General features: G+C 42.8%; 1 protein-coding gene and 4 non-coding genes across 5 annotated transcripts; all 5 read left to right on the forward strand.

The window, feature by feature from the left end:
- Window positions 1–1,061: 1,061 nt before the first annotated feature.
- NOP58 (NOP58 ribonucleoprotein) lies at window positions 1,062–25,475 on the forward strand. The gene is made up of 15 exons (XM_086897207.1): window positions 1,062–1,477; window positions 4,426–4,502; window positions 6,196–6,248; window positions 8,056–8,180; window positions 9,155–9,291; window positions 10,468–10,532; window positions 11,825–11,959; window positions 12,652–12,797; window positions 13,746–13,872; window positions 14,504–14,667; window positions 15,378–15,512; window positions 16,703–16,764; window positions 19,303–19,436; window positions 24,328–24,449; window positions 25,148–25,475. The coding sequence occupies exons 1-15, from the start codon at window positions 1,433–1,435 to the stop codon at window positions 25,202–25,204; spliced, it is 1,584 nt and encodes a 527-aa protein (XP_086753333.1). The 5' UTR covers window positions 1,062–1,432; the 3' UTR covers window positions 25,205–25,475.
- Window positions 6,516–6,604, forward strand: LOC111932354 (small nucleolar RNA SNORD70). The gene has a single exon (XR_002866108.1). It is a non-coding gene; the product is annotated as a small nucleolar RNA SNORD70 (small nucleolar RNA).
- On the forward strand, window positions 11,126–11,213 carry LOC111932355 (small nucleolar RNA SNORD70). The gene has a single exon (XR_002866109.1). It is a non-coding gene; the product is annotated as a small nucleolar RNA SNORD70 (small nucleolar RNA).
- LOC111932352 (small nucleolar RNA SNORD11B) lies at window positions 12,898–12,981 on the forward strand. Its single transcript, XR_002866106.1, has one exon. It is a non-coding gene; the product is annotated as a small nucleolar RNA SNORD11B (small nucleolar RNA).
- LOC111932356 (small nucleolar RNA SNORD11) lies at window positions 14,040–14,125 on the forward strand. The gene has a single exon (XR_002866110.2). It is a non-coding gene; the product is annotated as a small nucleolar RNA SNORD11 (small nucleolar RNA).
- Window positions 25,476–25,941: the final 466 nt, after the last annotated feature.

The following is a 25,941-nucleotide window of genomic DNA, read 5'->3' on the forward strand; positions in this document are numbered from 1 at the left end:
ATCTGTAATCTCATAATGCCAATTTGCTCGCTTGAGGGGTTAGTGCTAGCAAACAGGATGAATGCAGTGTTTTAGGGCAGCCAGCTAAGTAACCGGAGTTGTTACATAATAACAGTCCTGAGCCTGCCAGCAGGGCCAGAAACAATACTTTAAAGCTAGGTAGAACTCGGAAATTCTCTACCTCCTTGAACCTAATTTCTTTGGCAATATTACTGGTTGTGGGATTTTAAAAAATTGGTTATGTTATGTAAAGTACCAAAGTCTTTCCTTTGGGGGAAAAAAAAAACCAAACAACAACCTAAAAAACCCTTCAGAATTATGCAAGTCCACGTATTTCTCTGACTATTGGCTTTCCAGCATACTCCTTACATGGAGGAAACAAAGGCGTGCTGACTCCTACAGATGGTTGCATAAAATACAGCAATGAATGTCTGATATAAATCAAAACTCAAGCGTTTCTTAGAGCCTCTCTTCCCGCGGGTAGGAAAATTCCTGTTTTCAGTACAGATAACCCTGCCTGTGAAAGAAGCGGGGATTTCTGAGGGCGAGGAGCGGCGCTTTCCGCCTGCCCCCCCACCGGCAGGCAGCTGCTCGCTTCCTCAGCAGGGCCGCGCACACAAGTAGGTCAGCCAGGCACCGCGCTGTGCGCAGCCGGGCTGCCCAAGGACAAAGCAGGGGGGGGACACAAAGGCCGCCCCAGCGCCTCCGGCCCTGCCTTCCCCCGGACAGAGCTGCCCGTGCCCCGGGGAGAGTTCAGCAGCGCGGGGAAACACGCAGCGTTCAAAACGCGTGTTTTATGTGGGCAGAATTTGGTGCTTGTCTGGCGTCGAAGCCAAGCTTTTAAATACGCACAATCGCGCTCCGTCAACAATTGTTTACGTAAAGGAACTGCTTTCTGTGCCATGAACTGCAGGTCAGGCGGCGGGAGGGGAGCGGAGCGGGCAGAGAACGCGCCTCGCCGTGTGCGGAGGGCCGGGAGCGCCGGCTGAACCCCGACTCTGCGGCCGGTCCGGCTCGGGGTCGCCGAGGGGCCACCCACTCACACCTGTCTCGGGATCCGCTGGGGAAACAGCAGGGGCCCCCCGCGTCCCGGGGAGCACACCCGCTTCCTGTCTACGGTGCTGACCCTGCCGCCAACCGCGGCGCCCGGGGAAGCGCGGGCAGCTCGGGTGAGGCGCCACAGGGGCACACCGGCGACTCCTGAGATCCCGCCTGTTTGTGCGTCAGGAGGCTCGAACCCGCGGTGTAGGCGCGGGCGCGGCCCCGCCACGTGGCTCGCGGGAGGAAGGCGGCCCCACCACTTCCGCTCTCCGCACGCGTTCGCTTCCGCTGCCGCCGCCGCTTTCCCTTTCCGGTTCCGCCGTGAGGCGCGCGCGTGCTTGAGCGGGGCGCGGAGCGGCGGCGCACGTGGCGCCCCCCGCCCGCCGCAGCGATGCTGGTGCTGTTCGAGACCGCCGCCGGCTACGCCATCTTCAAGGTGAGCCGCGGGGCTGCGGCTTGGGGGCGCCGTGCCTCCCACCCGGCGGGTGGCGGCCGCCGACCTGCGGCGGAGCAGGGAGGGCGGAGGGGAGCGCTTCGGGCCTGCTGTGGGAATTACGGGGAAACGCGGGTGGGGGATGAGAGAGAGAAGGAGGGAGGGAAGGAGTGAGGGCCCCCGCATCCCGTGCGGCGCCTCGGGGGGCGAGCGGAGCCAGAGGTGGGAGCAGAGGGGACGCGTTGTGAGCGAGGCCTCGGGGAAGGGGCTGCCGCAGGAGACTGAAGGTTCTGGGCGGGCAGAAGGGGAACTCCTCAGCGCCTGCCAAGCATCACCTGTGGCCCTCGCTTCCTTCCCTCTGCCCGCCTGGATTTCGTAGGAAGTGGCGCTCTTGCTCGTGCGCTTTTCGGTGTGTGTGGGGACAGCCGGGTGCGGGAGTGCTGACCGCTTTCTCCTCCCGGCCGTGCCCTCGCTGTTCCCGCAGAACCCTGCGGATGCGTGAGGGGGCGCGGGGGAGACGGGCAGCGCCTTCCCGGGCGTGCGGGGCCGCGGCCCGGGGCGTGCCCGAAAGCGCCATTGGCGAGGAGGTGAGAGCCCGGCAGCATTCCCGTGTCCCGACCCCGATCCCAGAGGGAGAAGCAGATACCTTCCCAGGGCTTTGCCGGCCTCCTGAGCGGATGGCTCAGGGCTGCAGCTTCTCGGGGCTTTGGGCAAGACTAAACTAGAGCTGCTACAGTGTCATGCTCCTCTTTGGCTCTTCTCTGGCTCTGGTGTTGATTCCTATAGTTTTACCAGCCTCGTCATAGTTTAATCATAGCATCTTTACTTTTTTCCCCTCCGACTTAGTCTTAGGGTTTAGCTTGTACTAACGGGAGTGCAAGTGCAAAGAGAGCAAGGCTCTGGTTTCCTTTGCCTGCAGCAGAACTGCACCCTTGCTGCACTGTGGAGCACTATATTTCCTTCTTCTGTCCTGACACTTTTCCTCCTCAGTGGGGTGAAGCCGTGCAGTTCAGGCAAGGAGGATTTCAAGATATGTATCTTGGGAAGAAGTCAGAAATACTTCTAAAAGCAGATAGCTTTTGTTCTGTGCCCCCTCTCAACACTTGTGCTTGGGGAACTGATGCACAGATAGCAGTCTCCCTAAAGGTTTTGCTCACTGGATGTTAACACAGAACAGTATTCTGCACCATCACTTATTAAAAACAATAATTAAAAAAAGTCTTTTGAGTAGGTTGAAACCTCTGGTGCAGTGTGCCAAGCACTTTCAACCTTTCACAGCAGCCAGGAGGGGCTGAAAATAAGGAATATTCCAATTTCTGACAGCAAAGAAAGTATAAAGCAAAGATTGTAGGACCCTCCTCCTAAGAGAACTGCAGCAGGTCTCTGCAGAGGTGCTGCAGTGTTTGCTGCAGGTGTCAGCAGCTGGGGCTGGCTGGCAGGGCTGCGCAGTGTGGCTGGCAGAGAGGTGAAAGCTTGGTGCTGGAAATGAACAGAAATAGTATTTTATTAAAATATGTATTTTGAGACAGGTTGTGGTTTGCCATGCTGACTTTGATGGCAGCTGCCAGGGCTGGAGATGCCAAAGCCTCAGTCACAGTGCCCATCTACAGGGAAAAGCTCTCAATCATCCAGCATTCCTTCCCTGGACAGAGCAGCTGTTCACCTGCAGCCTTGTGTGTCACTCTTATATTTGTGTGTTCATTCTGTATTGAATGCAGAGTTCTCTGCAGAGTTTAGCTACTTTTTATTTCCTTGCTAAAGCATTTCTGAAGTTTGACACTGCTGGGGGTTTGGGGTGTTCTTTGTTTTTTAGTTATTTGAGGTTTGAACAGATTTTGTATTTCTGAATATTGGGGACAGTTATGGTCACCCCCTTCCCTTTCTAGCAGTGACCACAAATGTTTGTTGCCAGCCTAATTGTGTTCTGGCTTTAGGCCTTGGTGAGCAAGAATTGTCTTCTGGATGCTGTGTAGTTCTTGCTGTAGGTCTTGGTGTAGGAGCGAATCATTCAGCTGAGGAAAGGAAGAGTTGCCTCAAGGTTTTTCTGTGCCTCACAGTCATGTGGGAAGTTAATAATTATATTTATTTGTTCAGCTAATAATTGAGTTAAAAAAAAAAAAAGAGCCTTCTTCAACCAGGATTTAAAAATCTGCCAGGGAGCAAAATTCATAATACTGGGAGTGATTTCTGCACTGAGTTAAGTTGTATTTGTTTTGTGGGGACAAAACAACAAGATTTTTGAGTGATTACTAGAGAACACAGTGTTGTAAAGATCTTGACTATTCCCCTGAGTAGTTTTCTGGGAATTTGCCATGCAATCTGCATTTTGTGAAGTGTCTATAGGCTCCAGGAGTGTAAGTGTTCATCTTGTGCTGTTTAAAAGCTGAGGGGGTTCCCTGTACAGAGATGGGATTAAGCCATTGCTGCCTCTTAGGTAATTCTTGGCTTGGTTGATGACCAAGCTGTGGTGATGACTTTTCTTCACAGATGTTTTCTTTCTTGTTTGGGTCAGCTCTGGCTAATGAAAATAACTTTGGGGATCACTGCTTTCTGTTAGGTTTCCCAGATGTTTTATATTTCCAAAGCAGTGGCAAATTTGGGTTTGGGTCACTGTGGTTATGAGTGGGTCCTGTAGAGGAGGTGGAACAACCCCAGTTTTGATAAAGAAGAAGAGGGTTTTGCTCTGATGTGCCAGGTCCCAGAGGACACAGCCATTATTGAAGAACTTCTGTAATTCAGGTGAAAGTAAAAATGCTGTACTGTTGTCTACTCGTAGGGTAAAGCTGCTGAGAGAGAATGGTGAAACCAGAGGTACTGAAGTTGAGTTTGACATAATCAGTATTAACTACTGCACAGTGGTTTGATACACTGTAAATGTTTCAGGTCTCCTGGGTTGAAGATTTTTCAAAAACGAATTAAATGTAGTTGTGTGTTACGTTTTTTTCCTGCAGGTTCTGAATGAGAAAAAGCTTCAAGAAGTTGACAGTCTGTGGAAAGAATTTGAAACTCCCGAAAAAGCAAACAAAATGTAAGCAGCTTTATGTGGGGATAGCAGCGTGGCTTGTGGAAGGACATGGCTTCCTGCAGTTACACGCAGCTGGAGTTCAGAATGAAGTATTGATTTTTGTGTTTCAGTATTGTAAAAGATGTGAGCAATGATAATGTGAAGTTAGATACTCTGAGATGCTTGCAATGGAATATCAAAGTGAAAGAAATGCTTTACAGTGTAATTAAGCAGCAGAAGTCATTACCATGTGTCACCAAAGCAAAAAATTGAACAATATTTTAAGGTGATGTGGGTGCTTTGACAAGAACATCCAAGCTTGTAATGCTGGAAGTGTCAGTGAAATGACAGGGTTTTGTGCTCGCAGGAAATTCTTCTGGGAAAAATAAAGTTTAATCCAGATGGAACTATGTAAATCACTGTAAATTGAGAGCTAGTGTTGTTGCCTGTGCCATCAGTGAAAGTCAGCACCACCGCAGAGTTGTACAGGGACTGCAGCATCCGCTGATAAAGCTGCCCTTTCTAGCAGATTGCCTGAAAGCTGGGGACAATGGTGGGTTCCTTCCAAGTCTGTCTGGTGTTTTTACTGGAAGATTTCTAACCAGCTTTGATTATAATGGATGTGTCTAAACAAGCTATGCCTTTTGTATATATCCTGCTCTGTAACAGTACTTAGAGCAGAGGCCAGAATATCCCACATCTGCCTGCTTGTAGTGTGGTTAATCTTGTCCTGGAAACATCATCTTGGCCACTTGTTATACAGGATGTGGCTCTTAATGGGATCTCTACTCTGATAAAAATAATTCCTCCTTTGCCTTTCTGAAAAGGCAAAAGTGTAAGCCTGAAGCTTTTGTTGGGATCTGCAAATGCTTAACTCAAGTGTTCAGCTTTATCTGTGACCTTGCTTCCTTTGCAGATACTTGACTGACAAAGAGCACTGGTTAATCAGGGCTGGATTAGTTAAATGCCTGTCCCTGACAAGGAATTTACTGGATTGAGATAGCTTCTTAACTGTAACTATATATCACCACCACAGACTGTGTGAGGGGTACAGGGAAGCTGTGCCTAAGGATCTGACACAGTGTAGTTGAACACTGTTCATATGATTTTTGGCTCTGGTCAGCACTTAAGGCATGAAAGAAATTTTTGATGTTTGTTTTAAGCTCAGCTCAGAACTTGTATTCTAACATCTAATTACAGGGGAAGACTTGAGGATTCATGGGCAATGAATCAGTTCGAATTTTGAGTCTTTGAAGATGCATTTGGTTGAAAAGCATGTTAAATCTGAGCTGTGCAGGCTCTACATTCCACAGAGGCAGAACATTTCCTTTTGAAGATGAGTGGGAAGATGCTATCATCAGTCAGGGTGCTGTGTTGAAATTTAAATGGATGATGTCTGTCTTTAAATATGAACTACAAAGCAAGGAGGGGGGTTAGGTTTTCTGGTGTTGTTGGTCCAAGAAACACCAAATCAAAATCCCCTTATTTTTTTTCCCTTTATATAACTATTGTGGGACCCAGCTGAAAAGTCACAACAGATTCAGTTGACCAGTTTAGTGCTCTCAGTCCTTTTTGAGGGTTTGCATTATGATCTCTGCTCTCTTGAAGCCTTAGGGAAAAGAAAGGAGCTGTAGTGGCAGAGGCAGAAAAAAGATAAAATGGTTCTAGCATGTGGTTTATGTACACTTCTTTACACACTTCTATTTTATTTCTGTAGAGTAAAGCTAAAACATTTCGAAAAATTTCAGGACACAACAGAAGCACTTGCTGGTAAGTGAGTTAACACTATTATTACAAAAAAATCAAATCTCTATCATGCACCAGTTCACTCATTACTTACTTGTGTCCATGCTCTTTTTCTTTTCTTAGCTTTTAAATTATAAGTTTTTTAAAGTGAGCTGGTTTTGGTAGTTACGAGATCATCTATCCAGTCTATAGTGCAATAAAGATGTAATAAGGTCTATTTTTTTCCTTCAATGCATGTTTTTAAGCAGCTTATAAATGAGCAGCATGTAAGTTGTGGCTGATGCATGTAGCCTGTCTGTTGTCAATGATGGATTCTTGTTGAAGCTGAATATCACTGATTTGAGTCAACAATTCGTCACTACCACTGAGACAACAGATAGGTATTAGAGAACATCCATTATTACAGCCACCTGGGTTTTATGGACACATGTTGTGCCTGTGGTTTTCAGCCTAAAAAAAGGTCTGTGTTCTCCTTAAATACAGGAGTTTAAGCAAAATGAAAAGCCTTATATTCAATAATTTTTACTAATTCTACACTTAAGTGCTTGATGTGTGGCTTGGTTTGAATATAAATAGTAGGAATTCTAGGCAATAATTTAGAAATGGTGTGACAATTACTGCTGAATGTGCTGTATGACTTCAGTAGGTGAATGTTCCACATTTATAATTCAAGAGTAGTTCTTCATATTCTGATGCGGTAGGGATAGCTTATAAATGGAACAAAGAAGCAAGAATGGAGACACAACCATCAAACATGAGATGCAAGTAAAAGAGCTGAGATTGGAGTTGTACATTCCTCTCCATGGCATATTTTTTTGATTATGTTGCTTTTTGCATAGGTTTGGATTCAGTTCATGTATAGTTAGGCTGATTAAAAAAACAAACAAACAAAAGCATTCAAAACCTTTTACTACTTTGCTTCAAGTTGACGTATCTGTAAAATGGAGAGTTTCAGACTTCTTATGACTCATTTATTTTGAAGGGAAGACTATGTATGTGATTGTTTCAAGGGGGTTAGATGCTTATGGTCAGCTTGCAGGGTGGAAAATAATCTGCATTGCAGAAGGGTTGAGAGGAGACTCAGCATAGTGTTTTGATTTTACTCTTACATGTCATTGGGTTCTGGAAACCAAAAATCACTGGCTGCTGCTCTCTGATGAAGATGTCAATCACAGAAGTTCAGTGGAGCACAGAGCTGACCCTCAAAGAGAGTTGTATAAGTGCCTGCTTAAAATGTATTGTGTGGGATTGTAAAGCTTTTAGAGATCTATTAATGTTTGAGAATGAAGAGCATCCTTTAAAGATTCTCCTGTCTGCATGCTGTATTAAAAGGGTCTGTCTGACTGTCCAGTTTGGCATCATTCCTGGGGCTTTAGATAGTACATTATCATCACCAGAGAATGCAAATAAGCCATTATTTAATTTAGGATATCATGGTTGCTGCCTAAGGGACCTGGCAAATGGTTGGTTAATTAAATGATACACGAAATATTCCCATATAACCTTGCTGTTGGAAATGTTAAATATGTATCTAAAACATATGGCGTACTGTTTGTAGAGATCCTTAAACAAAATTGGCAAAAATAGAACTGAAAACATATGGAGAAAGGAGAGGCAACTGGGAGAAGGGTTTTTGATTTAGGCTTTCAGAGGAGGAAGTATATAATTTTCTTCTGTTTTGATTTTTAGCTATTGCATGGTGAAGCAGTATTGCAGCTCAGACTAGAGCTACTGTGGACAGTTAAAATAAATGCATGAAGTTAGGAGTAATATTTTTACAGGTTTTAGGAGGGGAAAGAAACGGCATCTTTGGTCTTTTTGTTTTATACAGCATCCACAGCTCTCGTAGAAGGCAAGCTCAGCAAGAACTTGAAGAAGATTCTCAAGAAGATAGTAGCAAAAGATGCTCATGAGCAGTTGGCTGTGGCAGATGCCAAACTTGGAGGTGTCATAAAGGTGATAACCGATTTTGCTGCTCTTCCTTTTGTTTCATGCTACTGAAATGCTATAGTCAGATTCCAGAGATTTTGCAGTTACCAGCAATGGATTGTGCTGCCAGTGCTGTGTTAGCAGCAGAGAGGATAGTTAATCCTAATTTGTACAGGGAAGATGTTGTCTTGAGTACACAGGTGAGTGATACAGTAAGAATGTACTGAGGTGTTCATATTTGCTTGATTTCTCTCTTGAATATTGGTTAGAATCTCAGCAAGTTAAAAAATTAATTTTCCTGATGATCCCGTCCAGAACAAGAGTGGGGGGAGGAACCAACCGATAAACCTGAGCCAGGCAGACACGTATTCCTCACTAACAGGTGCAGCAACAGTAGTTATTGTCTTGTTGGAGGGGTCATTGTGCCTTCCTCAGTGTGCAGGCAGCTGTGCACACCCCTTGGTCCTTGCCTGCCAGAGGAAGAAGGAGGCTCACTGGAGGTGGACTGCCTTTTCCAGCATCTTCTTGGCGTCAATTTCCCATGCCACATCTGATTGCTCCCTATTCCAGTGAACTTTGTTCTGAGGACCTCCTCATGCTGTCTTAAGAGACTGTGTAGGCAGCAAAATGAGGGCTTAATGTTAAGGAATTCGAACTAATTATTGCCTTGTTCTCTGAAAAAGGCACAAAGGCACCCTCTACCTCTGAATTTTCTTTCTGTGGCCAAATGGTTTTTAGTAAACTTCAATATCTTGAATTTTAAGTTGAATGTTCTACATAGCAGATAGAACATTAATTATAAAACTGCTCTTCAAAATGGAATATTAACTGTGTGGGGACCTGGGAGTGTCACTACCTTGAGCATCAAAAATGGATGAAACTTGTGTGATCACAGGATTGCAGTGGGAAACCAGTGAAAGTGATGTAAGGCTGCTGCAAGAAGGACTTCAGAGGAATGTTGTGTTGTGCTTGACTTTGGACCATTGATTTCCACACTGCAGGAGAAGCTGAATTTGAGTTGTATACACAGCCCAATGGTTACAGAGCTGATGAGAGGAATTCGCTCACAGATTGAAGGGCTCATAACAGGCCTCCCTTCTCGAGAGATGGCAGCTATGTGCCTGGGTCTGGCACACAGGTGGGTTCCTATAACAGCTCTGTTTCATCCTGTGTCTGCCCCACTCCTGTGTCCTTGTCTGTGCTGTGTTGCTTGAAGTGTCTCTTGAGTATGTGGCGTGGTCTCATACTCCCTAAGTCAAGATACTTTTGTATCTGAAATCTTGTTTTACAAAGGAAGGGCTTTCCCTTTAGGGAAAGGCTTCATCTTCACCCGAAATGGAAGCTGGTAGCTTTCCTTTTCAAGTTACATACTTCAGGAATTTGTCTGGGATGTGTTTGGACCAGCCAAGGGAGTCATCTAAAGCTCCACTGCCACTAAGAGACAAGGTAGAGATCATGATTTGATGATCTGTGCCAGAATAAATACCCATATAATAGATAATGCAAATATTAAAAGGCAGGGTTGTTCTTCCCACCTTGTTTTTGCTGCTTTTTAGATTTAGTGGAGTAGTAGTTCAATACAAAGTTGTTGGATCACCATGGGATCAAGCATCCATTAGCGAGTAACTTTTTAATCCATATTCTGACATGAGCTTGTCCTGTCACAAGCCATTGGCATGTAAGACAAATGCTTTGCTGTAGCTAATTCCTTAAAAGTGTGTTTGCTTAGAAAATAGGCGATAATACTGAAAAAGGACTTTTAAGATGCAAATTCTCATTGATACCAAGTGTCTTTCACTGTAGCATACATAGAAAATGTTAACATAACATTAAAGCCAGATGTTAATGGGCTTTCTCAGACAGTGAGAATCTGTTCCAGGAAGTTTCTTTTGTTGATTCACATTAGCGTTGCTGGTATTTGCTGCTAGGGAGGTGCAGTTTTGTGGATTGCCTCCAGCTGCTGCCCAACTGGAAGTGCTGTTGACAAATACATTTTGTGGGGAACCATGCAGAAAAACCAAGAGCCACTTAATTTCCTGCCACCGCACTCGTGTTCAGTCTGTGCAGGTGGTACAAATAACCTTAACTTTCCCTTTCACCCTGGTCACAGGGTACGGGAGGGACACATGTCAGAGCTGTTGAGAAGCTTGTGTCAGCGTGGCTTCTGGCCACAGCTGAGAGCAGTCAGTGGCACAGACCTGAGCTTGGTTTCAGTGAACCTGTGGACCTGTACTCGTGTTAAAAAAGAACAGGTGGGGCATATTCTCCAACAGGATGTCAGGATGCTGATGAAACTGTATTTGTGTCTCCTCAGCCTTTCCCGATACAAGCTGAAATTCAGCCCAGACAAAGTAGATACCATGATTATCCAGGCAATTTGTAAGTATATTTAGAGCTTAAATTATTAATGGATTTGGCTTACAATAGCTGACTTCTTTACATTGGCTAAAGAAAAATATTGCTGTCAATTTCCTCCTAGGATGTCTTAGAAAATGAGGCACTGATGTTCAGCTAGGCATAAAGTCTGTTTTCTCAGTAGGGTTTTCCACAAGCAGGAACATTTTTGGGGTGATACAATAAACTGGTGTCCACCTTTTCTTAGCATAGAAATCAGCTGAACTACAGGCAGTGTTAGTTGAGTCCTGTAAGGGCTTTCCTTCCCAACATGCCCCTCTTCTGAGTGGTGCTGGGAGAATGGGCCCCACAGGATAGAATTTTCTGACCCATCATTTACTTGGTGTCTTGCATGGAGGGCAATGTAGAAACAGACTCCCATGTTAAGCATGTAAAACACACTGCAGTGTGTAATGCTGCATTTTGTCTTCCTTGCTTTCTAAATGGGAAATAGAACTGACTGAAATTGTTGAAGCAGCTAGGAAAGCCTGTTTCTCATTTTTCCTTGAAGACACACACATAATCTGCATGCTTGCTATGAAGCAGTGGTGAAGAATCCTGTTTGGAATTTTAATTCCCAGACTGTTGCCAATGATGAAACATAGTTAAACTGAAATTAATGATGCAATTCAGTTCCTTCGTCACTACCACTGAGACAACAGATGGGAATGTTGGTATTGCATTGGCAGGAAATATTTTAGCCTCAGGGCTCTCTAGCAATATATGCTGTAGGTGCTCTGCTCTAATAAACTATAAATCTGGTTATTTGTCATATCTAGTAAATGGTGAGCCCGTTGGCTTTGGTATATTTATATTATAACAGCAACTAAAAGGCTTGCTCTTTTAAATCAAGTAATGGAATACAAGATAGTTTGTTACCATTAAAACATCTTTTCCTCAAAGTTAATTGGATAGCTAGATTTTACATTAACGTTGTGCCTAGCACTTTGGCTGACTAAGAGGGTGGATAACTGGCTGCCGTGCTCCTTCTAGGGGAATGTGCTTTGCAGCTCTTAGGGAGTTTGTCCAAGATGGTCCCAGTGATAAAACTTCGAGGCCACACTCATGGGAACTCTAACATTTCTATAGTATTGTGCCTGGTTTTATGCAGTTTTCTGAAAAGTCTTCTAGTGTATTGCAGTTTGGTTTATTCCAGTATTTATAGAGTGAAATGCTTCAGGTAATCTCCCTTTACACTATTTAAATTGGTTGGTTTGAGAGTACCACATTTTTAGGTTGCCCTTTTAGAAAAAGAACTCCATCCTTCTTTCTTATAGCGCTTCTTGATGACTTGGACAAAGAACTGAATAACTACATCATGCGCTGTCGGGAATGGTACGGTTGGCACTTCCCTGAGCTGGGCAAAATCATCACGGATAACCTCATGTACTGTAAATGCGTGCGGAAAGTCGGTGAGTAGTGAGGACAGGTGAGCCTGGGGCACAGCAGTGAGCATTGCCTGAGTAGCACTGGTGTGAGACCCACTCACTGCTCATCCAGCTGCTCTTCTCCCTGAGCAGTGCTGCCTTCAGCAGCAGGGTAGATGGGGCCAGCAGAAAAGGAGGGTATATTTGCATCTAGATGTTGGTGCAATTTGTCATTTGTAAGGTTAAGTGAAAGCTGATGCCACATCACCAACCAAGCCTTCCATATATTTTGGACACTTGCCTCACCTCTTGGTCTCATGTGCTTTGTATTGATGATTTTTTTTCTTTTTTTTTTTTATTTTAAGGGAGCTTTTTTTCCCCCAGTTGTAGAAACGATTAAATAGATTTGGTTAGTGGTGAGTGACTGCTTCCTGGAATTCTTTTCTTGTAATATTGTCATTGAAAATTTTGCAGCAACCAGCTACTGAAAAGGTGAAGTATGCTGTATGGGCTCTCTGGGGCTTTTTTCTAGTTCAAAATTTAATTTTTCCAACCATTCCTAGCTGGTATAAACATAAAGTCAGAACACTGACATATATTTTAGGAATTAGGAATAGTGTGATGGCAGACTTGAGTCAATGTTTTTATTTTGGCCTTTTATCTTCATCTGTTTCTGTGCTTTTTTTACTAGTTCATCTCGCCCCCAGCACAAACATGCTTTCATCTGTCCCCCACAGGAGACAGAAGCAATTTTGCTTCCTCTGATGTTTCTGACATCCTACCAGAGGAGATTGAGGAGGATGTGAAGGCTGCCGCTGAGATTTCCATGGGGACAGAAGTATCAGAAGAAGACATAAACAACATAATCCATCTCTGTGATCAGGTATGTACACATGGATGGATAGGAGTAGGACTCTATTTTATCGGTTTCAGAGCCACTTCTGCCAAGGAGAGCTTTTCCCAGGGCAGTGCTAACACTCTTGTGATGGCAGTGATGATTCCTGTATGGTTGCTTTCCTGATGTTCAGACATGAGGGTGCACAGTCACTACCTCATCTGAGCCATCTCAGGCTGCTGATATCTGCACAAGGCCTTCTGAAATTGGCAGTCTTACTTTTGGGAGGTATTTTGCTATCATTGTACTTTTAAGTATTTGAGATAATAGCATTGTATAGCCTCTTTTTAATCTGTAACTGTGGAAGCTAGGTGATAAACCTGGGGTTAAAAATGGGCCTGAAGCCCCAAAAGAATTAGGCGTTCTACCCTACTCTCATCTGGGCTGTGTGTGAACAAACACCCTCTGACTTCAGTTGTGCCAGTTGGATCCATTTGTGACTACCAGGGAGTGGCAGGATTAGGAGTTCCTGTTCTTGGTCTAGACCAGGCAGCATTTTTATGTGCATTCTAACTGTGTATATTTGTATGGAACAAATAAAGAGCATGTATTCCATTTCAAGAGAATAGTGGCAAGGATTTATGTAAAAACTGGATATTCCAGAGTTTTGTCCTAAAGAAAATGCCCTTACTAAGTATTTTTGTTCTGTTTCACTGTCTTTGGCATGTTGTCAGCTTCTTTATCAGAAGTTTTGCTGAGAAAATAAGTTGCATAAGGGAATAAGCAGAACAGATGTAATATACTTTGTGGATGTAGCTCTGTTCTGAGAATATGCTCTATATAAAGCTTCCTGTAACTCTGGCTCTTGGCTGTTTGCATTTTGCAATTTGTTAGTCGCCTAAAATGGAATCTCAGCACTTCCTTGTATCAATATATTTATCTCTTACTATTTTTTGGTTGGCTGATACTGACTCTTATAACCAAACTCTGTGCCAGGTGATTGAAATCTCAGAGTATCGGACACAGCTCTATGACTACCTGAAGAACAGAATGATGGCCATTGCTCCCAATCTCACTATCATGGTGGGAGAACTGGTGGGAGCAAGGCTCATTGCTCATGCAGGTGAGTTACAGTGATCAACATACATAAATCTTGGGTGACCTCATCAGAGGTTTTCTCTGAGGAGCTGGTCAGCTAAAAGCATTATGTAAGGCCTGGTGAACATACCGTGGTAAATGGAGCAAAGGCAGCACTTCAGCAATCTTGAGAATACCAGCATGAGCTTGGTAGTAGTCTGTGATGATGAAGTTCTCAGTTGGCCTGAATTCCTTTTGGAATATGAGGGCAACTTAAGTCACTACCTCTTCTGAGACACTTACTGAGCCTCCTGCTGACAGTTCAGTCACTTCTGAGGTAAAAACCAACATTGGGTGTTTACAGTCAGACTGGCTCAAGGTAGCAGCTTTATTTCAGTTATCTGTGCCGCAGTTTTGTGAGGAAATGTTCTTGCTGTCAGGAGTGGGCATTATTCCGGTGGAATATGTTTTATTGAGTCGGCCTTCTTTCCTGATGCTCAAATCAAACCAAGACAGTTGAGGCATGAAAGGCTGAAATGGTTTATCTGTCTTTCAGGAAACAAATGAGAAACTCATGAAAATAGATGGATCTGAGCTTCTTACACTATTCAAAAGCAGGAATCTAGCCTAGCAGCTTCTCTGACAAGTTACTTTTGCTCTGTGTCACTTCTTTCTAGGTTCCCTCCTGAATCTAGCAAAACATCCAGCTTCAACGGTTCAGTTACTGGGTGCTGAGAAGGCACTCTTCAGAGCACTGAAGACTAAAAGGGACACACCTAAGTTTGGCCTTATCTATCATGCCTCCCTGGTGGGTCAAAGCAATGCCAAAAATAAAGGAAAGGTAATTTGCATAGTTCTTTACTAGCTTGGCTTTTTCTAGGGCATTATCTTGAGCTTCATGGTGGCTTGAACTTCACAGTGAGGCTCTCTCCATGGCTTGCTTTACTGTATTGCTTTGTGATTACATGGAAAATACCACTGTCCCACAGATCTTTGAATATCGTTCATTTCTGTTCAAAAAAAGTGAATGTGGTTGTCCCTTTGACATATCTGAGTAATAACAGGTGTGTATTCCTGCTGAGTTAGGATGTAATGCTGGCTTTCTCAAGGAGTAGGTTTCTGCTTCTATGTGATAATAAAGTAAGGTGTTAAAGGCTTTAGTCTTGCTTGAAAATTGGACTCTTTTTAAGCTAGAGTAACTTATAGCTTGGTCTTAAAGCTTAGTCTTTTATAATACAGGCAAATGAATATGTGTTTGTGGAGAAAGCTGGAAATTACTAACTAGATCAGACTAACCTGATCTAAAGTTTGGTGAGAGTAGACTACCTATAACTGACTTGTGTCTCACATGTTTCCCTCTATTTATCAAGGAAATAAGGTGTTACATTAGCAGTGTTTCAGTGTTGTAAAAATGAGACACTAATTATTTCTTGGGCTAAACACTGTAAATGGTTACTTTGTTCTTTTGTATGTGGGTATGGTTTCCAGATCAGAGTGAATCACTGCCTTATGTTAGGTCTTAGCATTTAATATTATTTTTGGCTTTTCCAGATTTCTCGAATGCTGGCAGCAAAGACTGCCTTGACTATTCGTTATGATGCCCTTGGAGAGAGCACCAGTGCTGAAATGGGAGCTGAGAACAGACTAAAAGTAGAGAGGAGACTGAGGCTTTTGGAAGAGAGAGGGGTAAGTCTTGCAGAGAGCTGCATGAAGCTGTCATTTTTATTCAGGGTATGATTTTCTGACACTGCTTTTGACTCTTCTCACTCAGTAGCATGTCATTCTTACCCTGTAGTTTCTCCCAGCTTTGGTTGGAGTGGCCAGGTGTGTAAGCTGACTGCAGGCATTTGTGTGTCAGCTGTTTTTGTTTACAGGGCTGTCTTTATTTGCATTATACTGAAAAATCTTGGTAGTGAGCAAGATGAATAAGATCATAACTTTACATTCCCTACATCTCTCTGAATTGCAAGGATAGGCTTATTACTTCATAGTTTCTTTCTCTTTACCGTAGGACTATTTGTGCTTTCTCCCTGCTTCACATTTTCTACCCTGGTTCCCCAGAATCTGGACAGAATCTGGTGGTGTTTAGTCTTGGGGAGCTTTCTCTGTAGCTAAAGCAAGATGTTACTCTGCAAATTGCTGCACTGCCCTCTTACCTCCTGATGCATATCCTGGCTCTCCACACCTGCTGTTCCATGTTGCCATCAGCACAGTGTGCTGGAGGAACATTGGGACCCTTCCTCTTTTAGGTGGCATGCCTGCTGCATGTGATCTTGTGAATGACAACTAGGTTCAGCCTTCCAAGCTGGATCTGATGCAAATACTCTAGTACTGGAAACAGAAAAGAAAAATCCAGAAAAACCTGCCCACTCTCTTCATGGGAGGTGAAACTTCCCATCGGAACAAAGGCAAAGGAGACAAGTTTACACCAAAAGACAAACCAGTCACCTGACAAGTACACATTTAATTTAGTTTGGGGCCTGTGTTGTGGCTTTAAGGTTGGCTTTATGCCATCTATAGGGTGATACCTGCCCTAACATGCAGTTATTCTTGCCAAAGAAAAAAAGTTGCACAAATTTGAGCTGCTTTTGGGAATTTAGAAGTACCATGTTATGTCATGTGACTTGTGTATTTGATGCAGTAGTCGATGCCCCTTACTTGAACTGGGCTCTTGAAGATCATCATTAGGAAGGCCATTCTCACCTCAGTTACACTCCCTGTCACTACTCTACACTCAGGTGTAAAACTGGTGCAGGTACACAAGAGCTTGGCCCATAATATATGTCTGTCATTCCATTTTTAATTCAAGGGCTGAATAGTTGTGAATTCTTTTTATTATGAGTAATTTGTTTTTCATATCTAAATTTTTCTTGTAGCTAAGAAGAATAAGTGGCACTGGAAAAGCCTTGGCCAAGACTGACAAATACCAAAACAAGAGGTGAATAGTTTTTCCTTTCAGTTTGGCTGAGTAAAAATAACTCTCCGTGTTTTTATTTATAAAAGCTTTTTGGCTGTGGGTTGAGTTGACTTAAGATCCAGAAAACGTTTCCTATGCTTTTTAAATGTTGATAATAATTTCTTTTGCTAATAAGAATTTCCTTTTTCTCAGATTTTCTAATAGTAAATTATTGACATCATCAGATAGGAAGTACTTTTGGTGCTACCAGCAGCACCCCAAAAAGCAGGCTGTTAATATATAGCAGCTTTATTTATTACAACTCTGAATGAAATAAATTGGAGAAAATCAGAGTTTGAATTAATTTCTTTGACATGGAAGCTGTCCTAGAGACCTACTTAGCTATCTTATTTTTTAAAAAAAGGAAAGAAACAGGCACCACTTGTTCTGAGCAAAGCTTCATCTCCTTGTTTAAGTCTTATATGTAGTAACATGTCTTAAGCAATAGATAAGGTCTTTATGTACTCTGGACACTGCTAGAACATTTCTGGTACCCAAAGTGACACTGCAAATTGCAACTGGGGCAGTTGAACATCTGAGGATTTGAAGAAGTTATTATTAGTCTGTGCTGTGACATCTGGGTTTATTTCTTAATTTGGTTGCAGACTTCTTGCTCAGCTTGGCCTGCTTATTTTGCTGAGTCTTCGGTGTAGAGAGGGCAAGAGCTCAGCAAAACCAGGGCTCAGTGCTTATTCTGTGAGGAAAAATTAGCACTGTTGCACCCATCTGCAGCCCCCAAACATCTTTCTGGAATCTGGCTGTAACTTTAATTTCCATATGCCAGGCATTTCCAAGTGTAGTGACGGCTGTGATTTCTGGAGCAGTTTTTGCAGACGGTGTCAGTCAGTGAATGAAGCATCAGGGCCTGTCAAGAGGCAGGAGCTGAGGGAGGAGGTTGTTAAAGAGACAACATATATGCTGGGGTTTGACCTCTTGAAATGAGGAATCGTGAACTCCTGCCAGGACATGTTTCTGCTGTTAGACATGCTTTGCAAACATGTCTAGGCTTGGGGAGAATCTGAAGATAGTTCCTGGCTGTTTGGCATAGTCTGGCTGCTTAAAAGGGAAACTAACTCAGTACTTGTCAAATTGTCCTTGTAGTACAAAAATGGCAGTACTGCTGCATGGGCATGTTAGAAGGGCTGAAACAGTGTTTTAAGGAGATGGGTGAGAATCTAAGTCATGTATGGAACTATGGATTTTGTATGAATTAGCTAAATCCAAGTAATGTGTCAGAAGTTAAATGCTGAGGCAGTTTTTAGAGATGAGGTTCAAGTGAAACATTTCTGTATGCTTTCCAAGCGAGAGATGCTGTATGTGTCTTATTTATGGTTTTGTGGTTCTGGTTTTGGTTTTTGGTTTTATTTTGTTTTTAATTAGCAGTATTATGACAGTGTCAAGGAAGCCAGTGAGATCTCACTCAGCTTTAGCTGAAGCAGAGTCCACCTTTTGCAAAAGGCTGCATATTCAATTTCTTTAAACCAATATGCACTGTTAATACCTATAAGAATAATTTCCCATTTTTAGAGGATGAATTGATGGTACTGTCTGCTGGCATTGCCACATGCTTCCCAGCCCAGTCATTCAGCTTCAGTTGCTTTTATAACATGTGCACGGTAGCTACTTCAGATTCCTAATTTAGAAAAGTTGAGATGTTCATTATGTGGCTGGGGAGAGAAATATTTTAGGCTTAGTGTTTTAAAATTCCTTTTCTCTTCAGTGGGAATTCTGTTCTGAATAAGAGAAGAACTGCTTCGTTGCTATTTGATTATTCAGTTGCCCCTTAAAAGTTCCAATTAAAGAGTGCTGGATTTCAGGTGGCTGGTTCTCTACAGCCTGTAGAGAAGTTTGGGGCTGAACAAATGAGCATGCAATAATTGAGAAGAGGCAGTTTCAGACAAAAATTAGATATTTGAATATCCCATAAATTCAGTGATACAGGTGGTAGAGCAATGAGCCATAATATTACCCTGCATTGTGAGTTTGCTCTCTCTGTAATGGTGGAGAGGCAGTGCAGAAAAAGCAGGAGTAAAGTTACTTCTGATGCTTTGTGTGTGTATGTATTATTACCCCTAGGGTACAATTATATATACAATATCCAATAATATACCAAATACAATACAATAAAACACCAAATGGTGGGGAGCTGTGTGCTTGTGACCATATGGCTATGCTGGATAGGCTTTCAGCATCAGAGAAATCAATGTAATGGGTTATTCAAGTGCTCTGTAGAACCTTGAGCAGGTATAAATCAGGATCAAACTCTTAGCTAACTGGTATTTTCTTTTCAGATCAGGCAGTTGTACTTTGTAGGGTATCACTTCCCTAGTCATGATTACTGACAAAGGCACTTTGTATTAGAGGGAGAGGCTCACTACCTGTAGATGCTTTGTTAGCTGAGCAAGATTGATTTTCAAATATTCTTGGTAGGTCGTGTTGGAAATTTATGTTTAACTGCAGAGTCTTACCTGAAGGTTTGCTCTTCTTTAATATATAAACTGACTTTTTTCTTCATTACAGTGAAGTAAAAGTTTTTGACCCCTCTGGTGACTCTACACTTCCTGTTGTTTCCAAGAAGCGCAAAATTCAGGAGGTGGATGAGCAAGACACAGAGGTTGCAGTGAAAGCAAAGAAGTTCAAAGCAGAGATGAAAGGTTGGTCGCTGTACCTGTGCTGCTGCCATGTCACTGTTTGCATCGTGCAGTTGGGCTTAGCATTACAGCCAGCCACAGCACCTGGGTGGTGCCTGTATTCCTCCTTGGGAATGACAGTGTATTTGAAAAAGGTAATGATCCTTTATAGACTGACACCAGACTGCAGTCAATTTACAAGCAATTGTAAATATACAGGAACATTTCAAAACAAAACTCTGCTCATACTCCTGCAGAATTTCTTGCTCAGCAAGTTTGGATTTAGTATCTTGACAGAAAAGCTGTTCTCTGTAAAACCAGAACTTGCCCTATTTTCTTTCAAGAATACTATTTTAGTCTGTATAGAAGTGTTTTCTGGCATGTTTCAACATATAAAAAGGTCAGACTTTGACATGAAATGACACTTGGAAATTTTCGTCTGAATTTACGTAATACACGAACAATTGTTATTCTCTGGGGACTGAACTGTGGCCACAGTTCTTTCCTTCTCTGATAAGTTACTGTGTGAAGGAAGATTTTGAACTGTGACTGACTGCAAAATAATCTAGTTTAATGTTATGGTTCATTTTAAGAAACATTCTGTTCTCAACAGTGTGTAACTTGGGAGGGGGAAAAAAAGGATGACTTAAAGTCACTTCTGTGAGATCCAGAGCCAGATCTGGACATGAGCTACTTGCATGTTTTGCCAACTACCCATGCCTGCAGCAGGTGAGGGCTGTCAGAGTCTTCCCTTTCTGCCTTCTCTGCTGCTCTGTTCTAGGGGATCAGAGTGCAGGTATGCTGGTTCAACACCTCTTCATGCTCAGGTGGTGGGATGTGTGATCATTCCAGACACCACTTAGTTCATGGTGTCTGTGTACATGGAGGGAGCAACTTGCAGGAACCTAAAACATAGCTGAAAAGTAAAATTACGCTGGAGGGAAGGAGAATCCTTTGTGCTGTAAAGCTGAGATCTGTGCCCCAGCTTGTTCTCTTAACATAATGAGAAAAGGACATGAGTACTTTGGAGGCTTGAACTTTGCCCACTTGCTTTTGGAGAATGTGGGTGTTCTCACAGCTACTGCTTTTGAACTAACTTCCCTTGCTATAGCCAGAATTGTTCCCTTGGGCTTCCCTTGCATTATCAAGCAAGTGTTGACATCTCACAGGCAGGAGCTCGTTGCAGGTGAAATATTACATTGACTTCCAGCCTGCTCTTTTGTAGTTTGAGGATATCTCTGTTCATAGTTGTATTATTCAGTGGTTGGTGCTTTTATACACAAACCTGCTTGTGTTTGCTTCATTTATTTCCAGATTTAGGGATTGGGTGGAGCTTAGTATCCTTGAACTGGAGGTAGTATCCAGAGTACTTGTGGACTACTGTGCTGTTTGGCTGGTTGTTTTTCAAATTTCCCCAAACCTGAAGTACAGGCTTCAGATATGTAGCTTTTCTTCATTAAAAGATGGGTCATTCTTCAAATGTATGGGTAATAGCTCCTGCTTTTTCCCAGTTCTTTGTATGTACTGGGTCATTTTTTTTGCTACTTGGGTATGGAGGAGACACTGTCTGTAATGCGTTGGGCATTAGTGCCAACTGCGCCAGTTGCTTCAGACTATAGAATAAATGTTTCCAGAGAGTTTATTTGTCTTGTGTCACCTCTATGCAGAATTAATCCCTTCAGCCTGTCCTCTTGTACCCTTGAAAATAGCATTGCCTCATGTTTGCAAATTATATTCAAGCACCCAGCATGGGTAGGTACATGGATTTCCCTGACACTTGCTAGACAGACCATAGCCTTGCTGTTTTCCAGCATGATTTCTATAATTGTGTAGTGTGCTAGTAGGGGCTTGGTGGTCCTAGAAGGTTGAGGAGTTCAGCAAGTTGCATAATACACAGAAGAGTGCAGAGGAGGTCCCAGATTAAGATTTATGTTGCATGTCCACTTAAATATGCATGTGAGCCTTTAATGTCTGCTGTTCTTGGCTCTGTTGTTTTTTTGCTGCAGTGCTCTATTCAGCTTTTGCCTGGTCAGAGATAAGACATCCAGACAGTGTGTTGTGAAAGAAGTCTCTGCCCCCTCTTTCCCCATGCTGTTTGTGCAGCTGCATAAAAAATGGGGGTGGTGGAAAAGTAGTCCCAGAAAAAAAGGCATTCTTCAGCCAGAGGTTTTCCTTTGGTTTGAATTACAAGGCAAAGGTAAAGGACAGAAACGAGATGGGAAGCTGCCATTGCTTTTAATATTTGTTGTAAAGGGGGACAGTACCTTGCATTATATCAGCCCAAAGTATAAATGTTACTGCAAGATGAGATGTGTGGTGTTTTCTCTCTCCCTGTTTGGGGTGCATGAGTCGTAGTACTTTGAGTGGGAACTGGCAGGGGGTTGGGGATTGAGGTGGGACTTCAAACCACATTCACCTTTTATACCTGACAAGAAACCAGGCGGAAGGATTAGTGCCTGAAACAAACTATAATCCCCTTCAGGAGCTGTCTGTTAAAACCTGTTTTTATGTTGATGAAGGGAAATAGGGCAGGTGTTTTTGTGACTGTGGTCTCTGAAGTTGGATGTGGTCAAACAGAATGTATGCCACCAGCAGGGCTAGCCAGTGTCCCCAGGGAAGCTTTCAGCTTGCGTTTAGCATCAGGATATAGTAGCAGTCAGTGACTTGGGAAGGTATCTATTGAAAAGAGAACTATCTTAATTTAAGGGAGTGAACCCTGCAAGATACAATAGCAACAGCTTGACAGGGTGTCTTTACTGATAGGCAGCGTGACTTCATTCTGTACATTTGGAGCACTGTCTGGAGGAGGGAGAGGGTACATCAGGACATCAGGCTTGTGGGTAAAAGCTTAGCCAAAAATGGTGGAAAATGAGTGAATGGAACTTCTTCTGGTGATGTCCGGCACTCACAGGGCCATCAGTCAAACTGCTCTTCAGGGTGCTGCTTTCTGTGCCTCTGTGCCTGAGTCAGAGCTGCTGGTTTCCTTGTCAGCTGCTGTGTTTCACAAAGGAACCCCCACTGGCCTTGATTGACTTAGAAGTACTGCACCTAGAGGGAAAAGGCCAGCACCCCTGGAGCCTTTATCCTCATTCTGGCTAGGTACAAATATGTCAAGTCTTGTGACGAGCTTTGCTCGAAGGCAGCAGCTGAAATCTTCAGGGAGGGCTCTGCTGCTTGCTGTGAGAAGTGAACAGTGCCTGTGAGCACCCAGTGCATCATCTGCACTGTAAATTGTGACAGATTCCACTGCCTGGTGTGTCACATTCGATGACATGTAGGTTAATAACAGGAAAATATTTTTTCAAGGTTACCACCCAACATTTTTCTTGGAAATGCATATTTTACCAATCCAACTGAGTAAAAACATGTAGCATAGCAAAATACGATGTGTATATGCTCCTGTTATATAGTGTGGCTTTAATATAGTTTATGCTTATTTTTCAGCTACTTTTTATTTCCCCATGCCATACACAGGGAGGTGAGGACACTTATTTTTATACCTGTTTGGTATGCCTTATGCTCACACACTGTTCTCTGTGAATTTTGTGCATGGCAGAATCCACTCAAAGTTATATTTACCAAGTTTTTTTATCTAGAATCTTTTGCTGTTTTGCTTCTGGTATGTTTTTTATCAGAAAACTGCATGTATAGGTTGGCTGTATTTTTCTGTAGACATGTCTAGAAATTTTTTACCCTGAAGCCAACTTTTTTATCTGAAGCTAATGTTAGAAGCAGAGTTTGAAGTGTATTTTTGACTCATATAATCCTTCTTCTGGCTTGAGGAACTAAACTTGTGACGAAGTACAACCAAAATGTTAGGAGGTTATGTAGTTTGGGTCTTTTTTTTTTGGCAATTGAACTTGTTCATTATGTAAGTGGTAAGTGTTCTTGAAAATTAAATTGATTCTTTCCTGGGGGCCATATGGTGAGAAAATGACATCTTCAGTCATACCTCCAGTAGCAACTATACATACCACAAACACCACTGGTTTCAGCATCAATTTTGTAGTTACTGAAGGACAGTGGTTGCTACATCATTAACTTAGTCATGAGTACTGTGTGAAACTTGGGATCCAGCACTGACTCAGCTGTGCAAATAAATTTAACTTGAGTATGCTCCAATAACAGCCTGGCTGCTGCATAGGCTGTCAGCTTGGTCATGAATTCTGCTTGGTTTCCTTACCTCGAGATTCCTAAGACTGTAGGATGTATTCTAGGAAGTGAGTGGTAAATCACAGTTCCATTACCACTGTGATTAGATAGGGCAGCTGTTGATGAATAGTTCTGAAAAGTAACTGTAAGGTCACTAGTAAATCTTTCCCTGGGTTGACATTCCTCTCAGCTTATATAAATAATATTATAAATAATTCCTGTCGTCCAGGATAGGAGAGTGGTTCTGCATTAAATGCTCAAAGTTGCAGTGAGATCTTTGTGTTTGCCAGTCTAAACAGTAAAGAAAACTGGTTTGCTTCTTAACAAATTTCCAACATCAAAATAGAGAAATCAGTTGTGAATGAGCTACTGCTGGCTAAATGTATTTCCAAGGGGGGATTTAGAGTACTTTTGCAGCTCCTGTGTGGCTGGTAAAAATACTTCCCACACTGTGAATGGTCTCTTTTCTCATGGAGTACTTGAAGGTAATTTGGCAAGCAAATGAAAACGTGCAAACTTGTTTTAAACTCTGGGAGCAGCATACAGGAATAGTGTGATGTGAATTCACCAGGGGATGTGAATAGTGCTGCACACGTGTCTCAAGTAGTTGTATATTTTAGTTATAGCAAGGAGTAGGTAAGGGCAAGGCAGAGGGTAGAGGGTAAATAGGAGTCATTGCATCTTCTGACGTCTCATAGCTTTTCCTTTTGCACTTTTAATAACTGACAACCTGCCTTTCATTTTTGTCCTTTCTGTGGTAAAGAAGGGACAGCTGTAGAAGATGGTGAAGGTGTCAAAAAGAAGAAAAAGAAAAAGGCTAAGGAAAAGCAAGCTGAAGAAGAGGAGGTACTGAGTGAGGAACTCCCCACCAGCCCCGTAACTGAGGTGAGACAGAACTGCACAGTTACCTGATCCTTTTTGACTTCTCTCCAAAACAGAGTAGAGTGAGGGGTGGGGAGAAATTCTTGTATGTATAATCCATGACATGCAAATAGTTTTGCTCTAGTAACTTCATTTTGTGATAATTATCACTATAATGTCCAAGAAGATTTGCATTACCAAATAAGATCTGGAGAGTTTGTAACTGCAATGCCTCCATTCCCCTCCTGTCCTCTGCCTGCCCCCAGCTCTAGTTTTCCCCCTCTTTGCATCTTCTCTAGTGGGAAGAGTGTCCCTTGGTGCCAATCTACAGGCATCTGTCTCCACTTTGGGACTTGCAGGGAGCAGAAGCTGTACCTGCTGATTTGATATCTTCTAGCAACAGTAGAGCAGATGTGACTAAACCCAACTTCTTTGCTCAGTTTTGAAGTCCTGTTCTTAAAACAGAGTTTAATTTCCTGTCCATTGTATATGTCAGCTGCAGGGCCTGAGGGCAGTGCTGAGCTGTGACAGCGTGGCACAGCCTCCCTGCCCCTGTAAGCAGCCAGTGCATTCAGCACCGTAGGAAGGACATGGCTTGGGTTGTGCTCTGCTGAGCGTGGCAGCTGGGGGGATGCTGTGGCTGTGAGCCCTGTTGCCTAGCTACACGTGTTGCTTTGCTCTTCCATTACTCTTTGTTCATGGCAACATTTGTTTGTTTGCAGAATGCAGAGAAAAAGAAGAAGAAAAAAAAGAAAATGAAAGATGAGAGTGAAGACTGATGTGGAATAGAGGAAAACACTGGCCTTGGACAGCTGCTTTGGAGTAGCATTTCTCAACATAATTTGTGTAGCCTCTTGCTGAAAACTATCTTCCCTGTGTTGCAAGAGGGCAGGGAGCTGGGTTTGATAGCTGTCTTCTCCCTGGAACAGGATACCTTAGTGGCTCTGATAACTAGGAGGATTACTGGTTTCTTTTGTTTAAAAGCTCATCACAGATCCTCTTTTCACAGCCAGTCTCCACTGATAAGGAATAAAAACATTTTTATGGAGATTTTATGCCTCTGTTTTTAACTTGCTTGCTGGTTTTTCTAGCCATTATTAGTACTATTTCTAAGATGTTTTGTTTTAAATGACTGATCAGTTCTAAAGTTCTAAATGTGTCAAAGTTCTGTTACAATTTATTCTCTAAAGATTCCAAAGGTTGTAATATCTTAAATTTTCTACAAAATAGGTACAAATATTTGTGCATGATATCAAAAATGCTTTGAACAATTGAGGTGTGTTACCAAGTCTGCACTGTAGTTTCTTGATGAAGCCTTTTTCAGCATCTTCCAAATGTTTTTGTTTTGCTGCACTGGCTAACAAAATTCAGATGCATGTTTTGAAGAAATGTGAGGTAGTTTTCAAATTGCTTCATGGTGATTGTAGCAACTTCACTTGATTTAAAAACAAAGCAAAAAGAAACAAACAAAAAACCCCAAAACAAACAAAAAATATCCAAGAAAAGAAACCCCAAC

Source organism: Cyanistes caeruleus, chromosome 7, assembly GCF_971803275.1.
Source record: "Cyanistes caeruleus chromosome 7, bCyaCae1.hap1.1, whole genome shotgun sequence".
NCBI lineage: Eukaryota > Metazoa > Chordata > Aves > Passeriformes > Paridae > Cyanistes > Cyanistes caeruleus.